The 16,858-nt window shown below is 42.7% G+C and overlaps 3 protein-coding genes across 4 annotated transcripts; all 3 read left to right on the top strand.

The window, feature by feature from the left end:
* The first annotated feature begins 1,411 nt into the window (after positions 1-1,411).
* Positions 1,412-3,930, top strand: LOC137576878 (uncharacterized). The gene is given in 3 exon segments (XM_068290213.1): positions 1,412-1,758; positions 1,802-3,499; positions 3,501-3,930. Coding segments are annotated over 3 exon segments (2,091 nt in total). The 5' UTR covers positions 1,412-1,666; the 3' UTR covers positions 3,802-3,930.
* A 77-nt stretch (positions 3,931-4,007) lies between these two features.
* LOC137576006 (uncharacterized) lies at positions 4,008-12,323 on the top strand. 2 transcript variants are annotated; one of them, XM_068288815.1, is made up of 3 exons: positions 4,008-5,692; positions 5,750-5,918; positions 5,977-12,323. In XM_068288815.1, the coding sequence occupies exons 1-3, from the start codon at positions 4,067-4,069 to the stop codon at positions 12,174-12,176; spliced, it is 7,995 nt and encodes a 2,664-aa protein (XP_068144916.1). In that variant the 5' UTR covers positions 4,008-4,066; the 3' UTR covers positions 12,177-12,323. The 2 variants fall into 2 exon arrangements, with proteins under 2 accessions (XP_068144916.1, XP_068144917.1); XM_068288816.1 differs by lacking the exon at positions 4,008-5,692 and having other exon boundaries at positions 5,756-5,922.
* Positions 12,324-13,060: 737 nt separating this feature from the next.
* LOC137576007 (uncharacterized) lies at positions 13,061-15,582 on the top strand. Its single transcript, XM_068288817.1, has 2 exons — positions 13,061-14,063; positions 14,124-15,582. The coding sequence occupies exons 1-2, from the start codon at positions 13,241-13,243 to the stop codon at positions 15,404-15,406; spliced, it is 2,106 nt and encodes a 701-aa protein (XP_068144918.1). The 5' UTR covers positions 13,061-13,240; the 3' UTR covers positions 15,407-15,582.
* The last annotated feature ends 1,276 nt before the right edge of the window (positions 15,583-16,858 follow it).

Raw genomic sequence — 16,858 nt, 5'->3', positions numbered from 1 at the left:
CCAACACTCATTTCATAAAATTAAAAGGCTTTAATCATATTTATAAATCTTTAAAACTAATTGCAAGAGCGTATATTAAGCATAAAGGAACAATTTTTTTAATTGATAAAAGGCCCGCTTTACTGTAATGAGTTGTCTTAGTCTGAATATCGATTAGTCTATCGATAGTTTATATAGTTTCAAAACCATCAACGTTTGGAAAATGCGTTTTACAAGAGCAATGTTAATTTTAAGAAATTACATTAACAATGATTTCTTGATTCACTTTTCGAAATCTTTTATTCTACTCAATTGACATCCCTAATTTATTATGGTTCCACTGTTGGTTAACATTCCCAGTATTATGCACTTACACAACACCGAAATGAAACGCGCGTGTTTAAATTCAACTTTTAAATTGCCAAGAACAAAAAAAGAAAATTTGTAAAATTTTTAACACTAGCCATTCTTTTCTTTAATATTCCGATACATTTCAAAAATTTGTAATATAACATTGACTATTATTTTAGTTACGTCACAGCCAACACTAATTTGTTAATCTTGATTCTAGAATAATAACACTTATTTTCAGTTCGATTCCGCCATCTGATAAATAAATTTTTGAGTTTGCGAAATTTATCTAAAAAATATATTTACTTACTTTCTTTTTATTTTTCCCATTACATTTACTTCAAGGACTTTCGCAACTGATAGAGATAGAGATTTTTTCCAGCGCGCATCTTTTGTACGAACTTTCTCCTATTTTTAATCTCAAATCTGCGTGGACTCTTAACATTGCTCAGTAGAGTAAGACTTTCTTTTTTCCTCAGCACAGTTTTGGATAATTCTTAGTATGGAAAGTAATAGATTTATAGCTTTAATTCATTCGCCATTCAAAACGCTTACCTCGCTTTTCATACCATCCTGGATTGACTGTTTTAACCCATTGATTGGTGCTAATATGAAAATTGCTTAGCAATCGAGCAATACAACCGGCATTTACCATTATGACTACACTAGAATGGGAATCAAATTTAGAAAATATGATTAACTATTGGAGTTGTAAGAAAATTTAGTTGTTTATTGGATTGTTATGGGAAATAAAATGAAATTTTTACAAGCAAATCAAGTATCACCATGAACAAGTGACTTTTATAGTTAGAGCGAGGCCTACTAAGATACTACAGTGCTGCTCAAAAATTTAGTACTTTTTGTATATTTTATATGACACTTTAAAAGTCATTCTATTAATTCAGATCGGTATCACATCATTTTATACTTGGTATAGTTGTTTAATCGATTCGACTATAATATATGTGCCGCATATATCTGAAAGAAACCTAAAAATTATGGATTCGTAGCAATAGCTCAAAGACTGACAGAATATTTTTCATAGAAACAGACAAACAAGTTTGTTTATAGCAAAGTTTTCTTCTTATTTGCCATAAATTGCAATACAAGTTGATCTATCCCATAAACCTTATAGTTCACATTGCCATGATTTGCCCGTCAATGTTTCGGTTCCAATAATATTTTTGGCACGTTACGTGCATCCAAAATTTTAAATGTACGCACAGATCTAAAATACAAAACTATCAAAAAAAAAAAAAAAAATAAAACCTTAATTGAAATAAAAGTCCACCAAAATCAAAGAGTCCAAGCGAAACACATCAACAGAAACTGCATTATGGTCCGGCGTAAAGGCCTAATGGGTGGCCTAGCCAAGCAATTGTCGTTGAGTGCCTACCAAAATCTAGTCTCGCCATATCGTCAGCAACCGTCAGGGGCGGGATTTGCCCCCCCAAACCGTAATACGTCAAAGGAATTTAACACCATCGAGTCCTGAATATTGGCATACAATGTGTAATAAATTAGTTGGAGCCATGCCACGCATGGCCACTATGACTCAACCTGATGCCAGTAGTCGCAGATTGAATCGTTTGCGAAGGAATTTAATGAAGCCAGCGCCACCACCAAAAGATACTAATCGCTTCAATGGCATAATGTCAGGTTATATGCAACCTCAGCGAAATTGCCAACCCGCAAACTGGGGTCACCCTGGCATGGAGCTACCCAAGGAATATGGGTTAATGGGCAGACAGGCACCTACATCACCTATGGGTGGTGTAAGACGCTGTGTTGGTCAGAACTTTAAACCGCCCGGGCAACAAATTCATAATGCCTTTAATTTTGGAATGTGTGCTGGCAATTTTATTGGCGAAGAACCACAGAATTGTCCATCTCAGACATCTATGTATGCAGAAGTATTGGCCAAGTCCAAAGAGTTTGCTCCAGTTAGTATCTTAAAGAAACGTTCCAGCTCTGAAACTGGCCGCGAGCTACCCGCAACAAAATCAGCTCAGATGATAAATGTTCTACGTCACACAGAACCACCATCGCCATCATTATTCAAGCGAGCTTCATTAAATCCTCGTTGCAAATTCAGTGAACCGCTGGTGGTTAAAGCAAACAGCAAGCCCAAGTCATCTGTAAAAATTGCTAGTAAGGTTAAGCCGTTACCCAACCATCCAAAGAAGACACCACATTATGAGCAATCACAGGTAAAAGCAAGCCAAGAGCAGTCACAACACTGGCACTCACAGCCTACGAGCACATTCAACTTTGGCAAGTGTGCCAGCCATTATTTGGATAGCTCTGCCGATGAATCGGATACAGAATCCATAATGTATAAGGCAGCCAATGCTATGGAGCATGCGAAGAAGAGTCCTTCACGGGCAACTTCTCCTCTTGCGACTGCTTCAGCAAAGGTTCCTCAAGTCTTTCACATTGTGGGTAAAGTACCAACCGCCAAGCTACCCTCCGAGTTGCCCAAAAGGGTAGTTAAGGTGACGTCCAAGAGATTTTTAAAACGTCTAGCTCAGCGTTTAGAGTCTGGTAATAATACCAGTACCATAACTCTTACAGAGGATAATGGTATCAAGCCGAGTAAAAGTGCTCGGTCTAGTCAAACAATGCTAAAGACTTCCAAAGAACTAAAACCACCTCCACCAAGGACATGTGACTTGGATTTGGAGGCACTTAAGAAACTATTGCATCCTGAAAAATCAGAGTCCACGCCAAATAAGGTCAAATCCGAAACTAGAGAGCCTCTGAATTTGAATGAATTCCTCACTGGCAACAAAGTAAAGAACATGGAAGATAATCCCTTATGGGATTCCCTAATGCGTCTGGTTGTTCACATGTGTGACGCTAAGGGTAATGACCAAAAGAACGACACACAGGCGGCGATGGTGTCAGAAAAATTACGATTAAGTGCTGGAGACGGACACGAGGCAAAGCCCAAGCAGTATTCTGTCTATCTATTGGTCAGTTCAGATGAAGAGGATGGACATGCCATTAGCCGAAAGTCTAGTTCTCAGCCCATAGAAGTCAAGTCCACTAAGAAAACAGTTAGCTATAGCAATTTAACCCATAAGAAGACTGAGTATACTGAACATTGTCATCAAGTGTATCAACAAGAACATCCTAAAATGAAACCTAGGAAAAAAAAAACGTTGCCGTAATCTTTGTAATACTCAATCCTCCTGCCTTTTTCCCGAGCAATTGCCCATGCGTCGTCCCTTACATTGGCCCAAGCCGGATATGTCAAGGCCAGAATGTAGGCAGTTGCGAACCAAATCCATGCCTAAAAAGACAAATGGATCGCGTCGTCAACGTTCTATGAGTTTGGCCCTGGAGCAATATCAACGTAGCTGGCGAATGTATGAGAATCAACCATTAAATGCGCGTGCCTTGCAAAAGGAATATAGTCGTCTGTTAGGTTCAAGTCATTCAAATTTACGCACATTGTCTTGCAAATGAGTACAGATCATGGAGGAAGTTCAACGTAAAACTTCGACCATGACCTGCCCTTATTAACCAGACATACCGTTAAGTCCTATGTTCAGTTCTATGTAATAAAAAATTAGACCACTTTCGTTTAAAATCACAGTTGGCCTGTCTTTCAATGTTTCATTAATCGTAATAACTAATTTCTACTTTGAAAAACTTTCCAAATTTTACATTAGAGAATGTGACAATAGACACCTTCCAAAAAAACTCATACCGCATTTTTTGGGGTTCGCCAATGTTGGACATAGATGAACGTCTTGCCCAACTGGGTCTCCTCTATAACCAATTGCCAAGAGAAGGTTATCTGGTTATACGAAACGGAGGAAGTCTGAAAGGTACATCAACAGACGATCCCATATGGAATAGCAGCCAAGAATCTATACCACATACCGTTCAATCTGAATCATCACAAGCTACAATAGGCACTCTGGTCCAGCAGGAAAGCCCTGAAGTAGCATCAACTCCAGCATCCCTCAAAGAGAGTCCATCATTTGTTCGAGTAAAGTCAAGTTTTTTGGGTCTTGAGTGGAAAGTACCTAAAATGTGGAGTCGAGTTCCTGGCGGTAATAATGATTATTATCCAAACTCTACATTCTTAAAGAATCCGATTGTGACTAAGAGCGTTTATGGTTTGCCCGCAAGACCTTGCACCGCTCTTTGCTATAATCGATCAAAGAACCTAAGCAAACATAGAATGGAAGAAATTAAGATAAGGGGTCGAGATTATGACGACGAAAACAACGCTCGCAGTTGTATTAGTAGCTGCAATGTTCCCAATTATTGTGATAGAAACTCATGCGGCAGATCTTCTTCCCATTATATGGAATACAATGGTTTTAGGCAAGCAATAAAAAAGAATCCAATTGTAGAGAAATCAAACTCGCGATTAATTAACGCATACAGCTCAGCATCAGTTAACAAAAAGAAGAAAAAGAATAAGATCAAGCCTGTTGATCAGGTGGATTGCGAGTGTGATCCCGCGGCGGCTCCAAACTGCGAATGCGAAACAACTAAACGGAGAGATAAGAAAAACAGTAAAAGAGACTATGATAATTACGCAGAGGAGGCATACTGTCAGAGAGCTATTACCCAAGTATGCTCAGAGCCCGAATGTTCTCGTAGTCCTAAAAGAAGAACTCCTCAATCAGGGACAGGTACTCCTCGAAGGGTTTGCTCTAATTGTCAGCATGTATCACAGTCTTATCGTGAACCAAGAGAAGCCAGGGGACAAGAACCACCAAGATCCAAGGCAAAAAAGGATCGGACATGTTCTTTTAATGTGGATGAGCCATCAGATTACTTGGAATTGGGTTCATCGAGAAGCAAACATGCAGCACTGAAAAATCCTCTCACAGTTAACCGTTCGGAGTATTGCGAAGATGAACTACTGCCACATGAGAGCTTCAGTGATGAGTATGTAAGGCAAAGAACTACTTTCGTTAAGCAAGAGGAGCCAAAGTATCGTCAAAAAACTCCAACGCGTTGCTCCAATGAAACACTAATGGAGAGATCTTTAAAAACATACAGATATTCCACTGAGCATAATTGCAGGAATCCTTCGCCGAAACCCCTACGAAAACGTTGCCCACGATGTAATAAGCCAAGAGCTAAGCCAACACCATGTCCAACCTGTCAACCGAAAAATCCACCACCACCGCCACCAACAGCACCCAATTGCTGCCCAATGTGCGGTCTTTATGGAATGATGCCACGTTATATGCTTGCACAAATGAATCCCTGTGTACCTCCTCAATATATGGACATGACTTGTAGTTGTTTGCCCAAAAAACGGACTCCCAAAAAAACTAAACCTAGTTGCTCTCTTCGTGCTGTACCCAAGTTTACTCCAGATTGTAGTTGTGTAAGCTTCAATTAACTTCCAGGTTTATTTAAAATATTAATTCTGTTTCGTTTCTAGAAAACATCCAAGGCTACGCCGAAACCGATCTTTAAGGTGATATGCCGACCACGTCCAAGCAAGGATTTTGGCAGGATTTCGATTCCCTGTGAAAATTTGTTAAGAAACTGTAAGCGTTGTAGCGGCGGTAAAGGGTCATTCGATGATCAATGCTGTGGAAACGGAGGGAGTAGGTAGTAGCATTAACAACAAATATAAAAATATCTCTTAAAAAATTTAATTCACAGCACGTCCACGCTTAAGTTGCCAACATCGCAATTTACAAGAAGCCAACCAATCAATGCAACGAATCAATCAGCCGAGACAACGAAGAAACCAACGATCGACATATCGAATCATTCCAATTAGTCGCCCACCAGATCCTCCAACGCCCCCGCCATCAAGGATAAGCCGACCAATACCTCCTCCTTCGTGTCCTTTTACTTATCTGAATGCAAGAGTTAATGCCAAGGATAATCCTAATGCTGCTAGAACCAACCAACTCCGAACTAACCGACCAGTTCAAAGAAATTATACCGCTAGTCGGCTACAAGAACATCGAATATCGGCGATCTCTGCAGCTAGTGAACCTCCACCTCCCACTTCGTCTCACTCAAACGAAGTGAAGAGTGCCAATGCAAGGGATAAATCAACTGCCAACAATGCCAACCCACCGTTTCGAAGGACCAACACTATTAGTCGAGCGCCAGAACGGCGACCTCCGGCACCACCTTCAGCAAGGCAACCCCAACTTCCATCAAAAGATTTGGAATTTGAAGCGGCTAGTTCAGCAGACAAAACTCCCACTCCGTCAAAAGATCGATTAAAATTGCCTAATTCATCAGCAGATGCGGAACGAATAACAAAATCTCCGGATACAGTCGCGATTGCCACGGATAATGCTGATGCAAGTAAAACCGACGAGACAATAAAAAGAGCCGAGACCACTGTTCGACCACCAGAGCGAGCACCTGCGGTGGCCAATGCACCCAGCCCACCCAAACCTCCCACTTCGTCTACCGGTGCTCCTACGAATGCGAACGCTAATTCGAATATCAATAAGAATAACCAACCGATACAACGTCCCAGCCAAACAAGACGAACTAACACTACAGGTCGACCACCTGCGGCAGCCCCTGCTCCCAGACCACCCAACCCCCCCATTTCGTCTACCGGTGCTCCTGCAAATGCAAACGCTAATTTGAATATCAATAAGAATAACCAACCGATACAACGTCCCAGCCAAACAAGACGAACTAACACTACAGGTCGACCACCTGCGGCAGCCCCTGCTCCCAGCCCACCCAAACCTCCCACTTCGTCTACCGGTGCTCCTGCAAATGCGAACGCTAATTCGAATATCAATAAGAATAACCAACCGATACAACGTCCCAACCAAACAGTAAGAAGAAACAACAGTCGACCACCGGAACGTCCAACTTCGGTGGCTCCTGCATCCAGCCAAGCTCTCCATTCGTCTGTTGCCACAAAAGATAAACCTAATCCCAATAAAGCCAACCAACCAGCTCCTGCTCCAAGACAACCCATACCTTCTAATTCATCTCCTGGACCATCTACAAATCCCAATAAACCTAAAGAACCGATACAAGCAAACACCGTTAGTACACCACCAGAACGTCCACCTCCGACGGCCAGCGCACCACCACCTAGCCCCTCCAAACCACCTACTGCGCCAAAAGATCGCTTCGATGATGAGATTCCTGGCTCTGCAAGAAAAACGCAAAGTAAGCCAAGATTTTCGGGAATGGCAAATGTGAATAACAAAGATGATCCTTATATAACTGCTCCAAGTAAAGCGCCTGTCAAAGAAGAACCCAAGGCCAAAGAAAATCTTACTGTCAACCAAGCAAAACAACAACCCATCACCAAGGGTCCTTCACCTGCACCAGCTCCTGCAGCAGCCCCAGCGCCAGTGCCCACACCAAGCCAACATACATCCTCTCTGAGAAGTCCTAGGAGTGCGAGTGCCAATTCGAAGGATAAACCCACAGCCAATAAACCTAAAGAACCGATACAAGCAAACACCGTTAGTAAATCACAAGAACGTCCACCTCCGACGGCCAGCGCTCCTCCACCTAGCCCCTCCAAACCACCAACTTCGCCAAAAGATCGCTTCGATGATGAGATTCCTAGCTCTGCAAGAAAAACGCAAAGTAAGCCAAGATTTTCGGGAATGGCAAATGTGAATAACAAAGATGATCCTTATATAACTGCTCCAAGTAAAGCGCCTGTCAAAGAAGAACCCAAGGCCAAAGAAAATCCTAATGTCAACGAAGCAAAACAACAACCCATCACCAAGAGTCCTCCACCTGCACCAGCTTCTGCAGCAGCCCCAGCGCCAGTGCCAACACCAAGCCAACATACATCCTCTCTAAGAAGTCCTAGGAGTGCGAGTGTCAATTCGAAGGATAAACCAACAGCCAATAAACCTAAAGAACCGATACAACAAGCAAACACCGTTAGTAAACGGCCAGACCCTCCACGTCAAACAGCTGCAACCCCACCACCTAGCCGCCCCATACCTCCTATTCCCTCAAAAGATCACTTCGATAATGAGAAACCCAGTTCTCCAAGAAAAACGCAACGTAAACCCAGATTTTCCGAAATGGTAAGTGCCAACACCAAAGATGATCTTAATAAAGGTAAGGCACCCGCGAATGCAGCTGTCAGTGCTAAAGAGGAACCCAAGAGCAAAGAAAATCCTAATGTCAACAAAGCAAAACAACGACCCATCACGAAGAGTCCCCCACCTGCGCCAGCCTCCACACCGCCTCCGGCATTAGCTCCTGCACCAGCGCAGGCATCAGCCCCAGGACAAATTCCCGCACCAAGCTATCCTACTTCCTCTCTAAGAAGCCCAGCGACTGCGGATCTTAATGCGAAAGATAAACCCAAAGCCAATACACCCGTGAAATCGGCACCAAGCCGCCCATTACCTCCAACTTCGTCGAGAGATCGCTTAGATGATGATATATCCAGTTCTGCGAAAAAATCAAACACCAAAGCTAATCCCGAAACAACGGCGCCTAGTAAGTTACCTGCGACTACAGGTGTGAGTGCTCAAGAAGAATCCAAAGCCAACCAGGCAAAACAACGATTCAACACCAAGAGTCCTCCACGTGCACCGGCTCCTGAATCAATTCCTGCACCAACCTCCGTGCAAGCACCTTCGCGAGTTCCTGGCGGAGCCCCTGCAGCAACACCCACGCCGGTCCCCGCAACCCAACCTACTTCGACTCAAGGCACTCCTGCGAATGCGACGGAAAATGTGAAGGATAAAACCAAAGCCAATAAAACCCAACAACCGAAACAACCAACTAACCAACCGATACAGAAAACCAAACCTAGTGAACCACCAGAACGTCAAACTTCTACGCCCTCTGCACAAAACCAGCCTCTCGGTCACACTTCCAACGCTAAAGAATACACACCCAAAGCTAAGGAAAGTCGTAAAGCCAAAGAAATTCCTAAAACTAAAGAGGATTCTAAAGGCAATAACACCAGCCAAACAATGCAAAGAATCAATCCCAAAACTCAACCACCAGAACGTCTAATTCCATGGGAGCCTGAACCAACCCGATCTACAACTGAAACAACTCGACCCAAACGGTCTGCTTCGCCAAGAACATGGTTTCCTACAAGTACAAATGGCAATGCCCGAGATTACCAAAATGCCACTGCACAACCAGCGGCGAAATCTTCCGCCAATACAAATGCCAATGCTAAGGTTGAACCTCCTGAGAATAAAAGTGCTTCGCCTAAAGCTAAAGAACCTCGCAAAGCTAAGGAACCTCCTAAAGCCATAGAAATTCCTAAAGCTAAGGAAACTTCAAAGCCCAAAGAAGATTCCGGGGTCAATAACACCAGCCAACCATTACAACGAATCAATCCCATGTATCAACAACCAGATCGTCCAGTTCCATCGGAGCGTAAACCAAACCAACACTCACAGCTTACTACTCCAAGAACATATTTTCCTGCGAGTACAAATGCCAATGCTGGAGATAAGCCCAAAGAAACTGCACAATCCAAGGTGAAACCTCCTGCAAGTGCTAAGGTCGAACCTACTACCACTGCGCAACGGTCGGCAAAATCTTCTGAGAATATAAGTGCCAATGCCAACGAAAACTCTAAGAACGATAAAGAACCTCCCAAAACTAAGGAACCACCTAAAGCCAAAAAAACACCCAAAGCTAAGGAACCTTCAAAGACCAAAGAAGACTCCGGTGTCAATAACACCAGCCAGCCAATACTTCAAATCAATCCAATGTATCAACCACCAGATCGTCCAGTTCCATCGGAGCGTAAACCAAACCAACACTCACAGCTTACTACTCCAAGAACATATTTTCCTGCGAGTACAAATGCCAATGCTGGAGATAAGCCCAAAGAAACTGCACAATCCAAGGTGAAACCTCCTGCAAGTGCTAAGGTCGAACCTACTACCACTGCGCAACGGTCGGCAAAATCTTCTGAGTATATAAGTGCCAATGCCAACGAAAACTCTAAGAACGATAAAACCCCCAAGGCTAAAGAACCTCCCAAAACTAAGCAACCACCTAAAGCCAAAGAAACACCCAAAGCTAAGGAACCTTCAAAGACCAAAGAAGATTCCGGAGTCAATAGGACCAGCCAGCCAATACTTCAAATCAATCCAATGTATCAACCACCAGATCGTCCAGTTCCATCGGAGCGTAAACCAAACCAACACTCACAGCTTACTACTCCAAGAACATATTTTCCTGCGAGTACAAATGCCAATGCTGGAGATAAGCCCAAAGAAACTGCACAATCCAAGGTGAAACCTCCTGCAAATACAAATAACAATGCTACTACCACTGCGCAACAGTCGGCAAAATCTGAGAATATAAGTGCCAATGCCAACGAAAACTCTAAGAACGATAAAACCCACAAGGCTAAAGAACCTCCCAAAACTAAAGAACCACCTAAAGCCAAGGAAACTCCCAAAGCTAAGGAGCCTTCAAAGACCAAAGAAGACTCCGGTGTCAATAACACCAGCCAGCCAATACTTCAAATCAATCCAATGTATCAACCACCAGATCGTCCAGTTCCATCGGAGCGTAAACCAAACCAACACTCACAGCTTACTACTCCAAGAACATATTTTCCTGCGAGTACAAATGCCAATGCTGGAGATAAGCCCAAAGAAACTGCACAATCCAAGGTGAAACCTCCTGCAAGTGCTAAGGTCGAACCTACTACCACTGCGCAACGGTCGGCAAAATCTTCTGAGAATATAAGTGTCAATGCCAACGAAAACTCTAAGAACGATAAAACCCCCAAGGCTAAAGAACCTCCCAAAACTAAGGAACCACCTAAAGCCAAAAAAACACCCAAAGCTAAGGAACCTTCAAAGACCCAAGAAGATTCCGGAGTCAATAGGACCAGCCAGCCAATACTTCAAATCAATCCAATGTATCAACCACCAGATCGTCCAGTTCCATCGGAGCGTAAACCAAACCAACACTCACAGCTTACTACTCCAAGAACATATTTTCCTGCGAGTACAAATGCCAATGCTGGAGATAAGCCCAAAGAAACTGCACAATCCAAGGTGAAACCTCCTGTAAGTGCTAAGGTCGAACCTACTACCACTGCGCAACGGTCGGCAAAATCTTCTGAGAATATAAGTGCCAATGCCAACGAAAACTCTAAGAACGATAAAACCCCCAAGGCTAAAGAACCTCCCAAAACTAAGGAACCACCTAAAGCCAAAGAATCTCCCAAAGCTAAGAAACCTTCAAAGACCAAAGAAGATTCCGGGGTCAATAGGACTAGCCAACCAATACTTCAAATCAATCCAATGTATCAACCACCAGAACGTCCAGTTCCATCGGAGCGTGAACCTAACAGACACTCACGGTTTACTACGTCAAGGACATATTTTCCGGCAAAATCTCCTGAGAATACGAGTGCCAATGCCAATGAAAGTGTTAAGGCCAAAGAATCTCCTGAAGCTAAAGAACCTTCCAAAGCTAAAGAACCTCCTAAAGCCAAAGAAGATTCCAGTGGCAATAACACCAAGTCAACAGGTCGACCACCAGAACGTGTAATTTCATCAGAAACTGCACCAGCCAATGCGAACAATAATGCGAATTCTAAGCCTTCTGGTAAAAAGTCCCGTAGAGGAAGTTTTCTTCAATTGCGTTCAGCAGATGAACAACCCGTACCTAGACCACAACATGATCAATTCCGAAGCAACTCAAATAAACCAATGGTGAACAGGGCGCCGCCTACACAACCACGAGCCATGCCGGGGTCAGCTCACTCTGAGAGAGAACGTGAAAGACCAGCAACGCGCAATACTACAGGATTTATCGTACCTGGGCGGGGGCCCTTTCTGCGACAATTTCATATTAAGTCTCATAGAATTAGGTTAAAACTTTGGAATTGGCGTAAATCATAACCAAAGCTGCATAAATCATCAAAACTAAAAACCCACTCCGCAGATTTTAACGAAACTTACAACGCCTAGTGGGAAATGTCAGTAGAGTTTTTTCTCAACATTTTTTGACATGACACGTTTTGAAATTAATAAAAATATAAGCCACTACAGGAACTCAAACGTTCGTAAGAAAGCGGGTCGCGATGACAATCAAACTGCAAATGCAAGTGGCAATGCCAAGGCAAGATCTCCTGCGAATACAAATGTCAACGCCAATAGAACCCACACCCAATCGATAAATCGAACTAACCAATCATTGCAAAGAACCAATCTTAATGCTCGTGGTCCAGAACGTCGAAATTTGTCAGTCCATGCACAAAGCAGACCCATGCGGCCCACTTTGTCAAACAATCGCTTGAATGATGAGATGCCAAGTTCTTCGAGAGCTGTGCAACGTATTGTGAGATCTTCTGTGAATACCAGGGATAGTCCGAATGCCACGAATTTTATGGCAAGATCTCCAGTAATTAGTGCTAATTCTAAAGCTTCTGGCCCAGCGTTTTATCGAGGAAGTTTTCTTCAAGTGCGCCTATCGAATGCCCCATCCCAACTAAGACCGCAACCCGTTCATATTCGAAGAAAAACGGACTCACAGGCTCCACAACTTCAAACTATAACAGGGGAAAGGGGTTATGACACTAGAAGACACATTAGCACAGGATTTTTAGTACCCGGACGTGGACCTATGTTGCGTCAGTTTCATAGCTGTTGTGGTTTAACCGCTAAGCCTCCTAAACTAAGGTTCAAATTCTGGAGTTGGCGTAAGTCTTCAAAAAATGCGGACAAAGCATCGGAATCGAAAAATGCCTCTGCAGGTTCTAGTGACAATCGCAATGCCTAGCGGATTATGTCAAATAGAGCTTTTCCAAATTTTCGGACATGACACGATTTGAAGTCGGCAAAATTAAAGGCCACTATCGGAACTCAACCGGTCGCAGGGAGGCGGTTAACGATGACAATCAAACTGATTATTCTGAGAATGATTGCGCCCAACCATCAACACCGCCGCAAGCAGAACCACCACAATGCAAAAAGAAGGATGCCCGAATAGTAATGTTCCACGAGAATCGGGCGAAAATATTTATGTCCTAAGGAACTGCAATGAGTGTCATGACTACACGGTAAGACCATGCAAAAAATGTAATTGTCCGCTTCGACGACGACCCGTTGCGAATCCGCAACCACAATCACAGAACGAGGCACATTCATCCAAAGATTCCAGATTGACAGAGCCTTCCACATCAAAGCCACAAGAAAGTCAAAAGATAAATCGTCGTCGATCTGGTGGCACTTGCAACGACCGTGTGTGCCAACTATGCGGACAATATAATGTAGCTGAAGCCACACCCCCTGGCGGTTATGAAGGAATGTGTATACAGTGCAATTCCAAAATCCAAAGTGCCATGAACACCTACTATGCCCAGCAGGCTCAAGGACAGCCGCCATGGCCGAACTATCAGCCGGCACAACCCTATGTCTATCAGCAAGCTCCTATTCCTAATCAATGGCCTAACCAGGTGCCCATCACTGCTGATCCCACAAAGGAGGCACCATTTAATATTATAGTTTTGCAAGATTGCAACAATAATAATGCCCTCATTGATCAACTGACAAATGCCATTAGCCGTATAGGAACCAATCCATCGTCGCAGGGTCCAAGACTTTCAAATACCTTTAATGGCTATAATGGTGGCCTCTTTGACTATCACTATCTTAATTTCCATGAGCAACCTCCACATCATCCGCCGCAGGACATGTATACAAGGCGGTCATTTCAATATGATGATAACTATAATGATTTTCAATATGCCCAGGATCCTATTTACCAACGTCCATACAATGAATATCGTAAGTATTGCACATCTTTTCTACTGACTCTAATCTAACTAATCAAATATATTCCACTAGCAAATAAGAATCCAAATCTGCCAAAGTTAGAAAGTAATGATAATGAGTTTCAAAATTATGCTCCCCCCAAAGATGGAACACAGCAAGAAACTTGCAATCTAAGCAGTTGTCCAGACACAACAAATGAGCCGAGTGATTCAAATGGATGCTCTTGTGATTGTGGTTATTGCCGGAAAGGATTCGAAACTAAAGAAAAGCTGGCCGAACTAATTGCTCAAGCCCTGGAAATTTTCATAATGGGAACAAAAGCTAAGAGCAAACCCGATAACGAAAAGATTGTGCATAAGAAGGAAGCCAAGCATAAGATTAAACATAAGAACAAACTCAAGAGTGTACCAATAGAACGTTCAAGAAGTCTTTCACGTGAAAAATTACTTTCAGTTTCCTCAAAGTTGGAAAGTATCAATAGTGGTGGTGGATCTCTAAAAGAAAATCTGTCAAAAAACCCTTCAAAAGTATTTGAAAGTGTGAAAAGCTTTAAAATGAGGTCAGCAAAAGAAAAAAAATCCAAGCATTATAGTAAAAAGAGTCATGACAAAGTCATTCATCGCGGTGGTGGTGGTGGTGGCCCCGTCAATGATAAACACGATTTTCTTCAACGTTCCCATCGAGACCATCTAGCTAGTAATACGGAAAGCAAAACATTCTTTTTACCCAACTGCGCGAAAAATCAATGCAAGTCCGGCTGTGGTGGACGTTGTGCAAAACCTCCGCATAATTGTAACTCCGGTTGCAAGGGCTGCTGTCGAGCAGCCTGTGCGAAATCAAATACGGGTACTGGTGGTGTCGGTGGTGCTAATGGTGGTGGTGGAGCCGATGGCGATGGAGATAGTCGTACACGACCAATAAATTCCAGGCATGCTCGCTGCTTTCAATGCAATTCAGGCAAACCGGGCCATCGACAATGGCATGAATACGATGCCGATTCTTGCCCCATGCGACAGAAGGACGGTGGAGGAGGAGGAGGAGGAGGAGGTAAAGGCAGATGTTGCGGAGGTGCTGGCTATACGGGTAGACGTTTGGGTGGCAAATCTCCAGCCATTTGCGCCGTCACTGGACTCAGTAGAATAGCCCATTATAGACCAGGCATGTTGAATTTCCCTGTCAATTATATTATCGATGGCATTCATTCAAAACGCAGTTCACTGGTTCGGACTGCTGCTGGAGTTACCCTTCAACAGGGACCTTTTCTAATGACTGCCACCCATGCACCACATTTGCCGCGCATTCCAATGCATCCAAACGCGAACGAGACTAAGAAACAGCGAAAGAAATGGCTTTGAGCTCCAGGTATTTGGGGCGTCACAACAAATTATGTTTTATAAGTAATGCGAGTAACGGAGTACCTATAATGCATAATTTTCTGTAATCGCCTAAAGTCGACGTAGTGGTTTACGGTTTTTATAATAGAAATTCCCATGTATATATTTGCAATAAACCGGTATGAAAAAAACAACAAGTGAAAGGGCTTCCGCTTCCGTTTCCTCCTATGTTGGCCTAGATTAACTTCTTAGAGCGGTGCAAATCAAAAGGCATAAAAATAAGAAACACGGGGACAAAACAATTAACGCCACAGGCGTTTCCTTGCCCATTTCTATCTCTCCTTCTCGCATATTAGCCATTCGTTCCAAAAGGGCGCAAAGTCACTAATCACCAAAAATATTGAGAAGGTTGCTTCTCTATCCTCTTTAATTTTTTTTTTTTCCTGCGTCTGGTCCTCTACGTGATCGCACACAAAAGGGCTCGGCTCGGAGTCCAACAGCTTCCTGTTGGACTGTGTTTGCCTGTGTGAAATGAGCCTCTAATTGCCTCGCCTAGCCACATGTCCTGCCAGCGGAAAATGTTAATTGCAATCCGAATACAACGCACTTTTCCACACACTCACACACACACACACTCAGCAGGACATCCTTTTCCTTGTTATTGTTGTTTGCCAACATTTGTTTTTACAATTCTTTTTCACTCCATCTCTTTCTTTTCTCACTTTATCCGATCGTGCCGATCGTTTTTGTTTGTATTTGTATACAAAGTACGCGCCTTCCATGCATTTCCGCTCATCAGGATGAGAGAGAGAGCTAGAGAGAGATGAGAGCAACAGATGATTTCTTCAGCTTCCCGTTCGGGGTTTCCTATTCTGGGTTAATCCTCATATAGTTAGTTCTGTTCATGTTTGTTGTTGCTGCCAACAAGTTAGCAAGCGGAACAGGATGCATTTTATTCCTGCAGGAAGTGCAATTGTCTACGATCGATTTGTGAGATTTTCGGGGTGAGTCAAATATTTGCCATGCCAAAAATAACAAAAAAACAAAGAAAATAGTTTAAATAAGGTAGTCAAAATTGAGATGTGAAAGGGATAAGTTATCTTTCAAATTTATTTACCTGGACACTATTTGGGAGATTTACATTTGTCAATATAGATCTTTTGGATATAAATTGTAGGACAATCATTTGAAGATTATCAAAAATTATGTAGTATTAATGAACAATGTAAGGACAAAATCTGGTCAAATCACAAGCGGTGTATGCATATCTGAAGACGATACAGAAAAATTAATACAAAACATTATTTAGAGTCCATTAATGGGCTTTATAAAACAGTAACAGTTAGTCGGGGACTTCTGAAATATTCGTTTAGCATTTATTTTTAAACTTATAGAGATTATGTCTTATAACCTCTTATTTTTTTTGAGTTTTAAAATTTAAAACAACAATGATATCCGAATTTTGAAAATGTT

The sequence above is a fragment of the Drosophila tropicalis genome, unplaced genomic scaffold (assembly GCF_018151085.1).
Source record: "Drosophila tropicalis isolate 14030-0801.00 unplaced genomic scaffold, ASM1815108v1 contig_593, whole genome shotgun sequence".
Classification (NCBI taxonomy): Eukaryota; Metazoa; Arthropoda; class Insecta; order Diptera; family Drosophilidae; genus Drosophila; species Drosophila tropicalis.
Note: the sequence above shows the minus strand (reverse complement) of the source record. Positions and strands in the feature narration are given on the sequence as shown.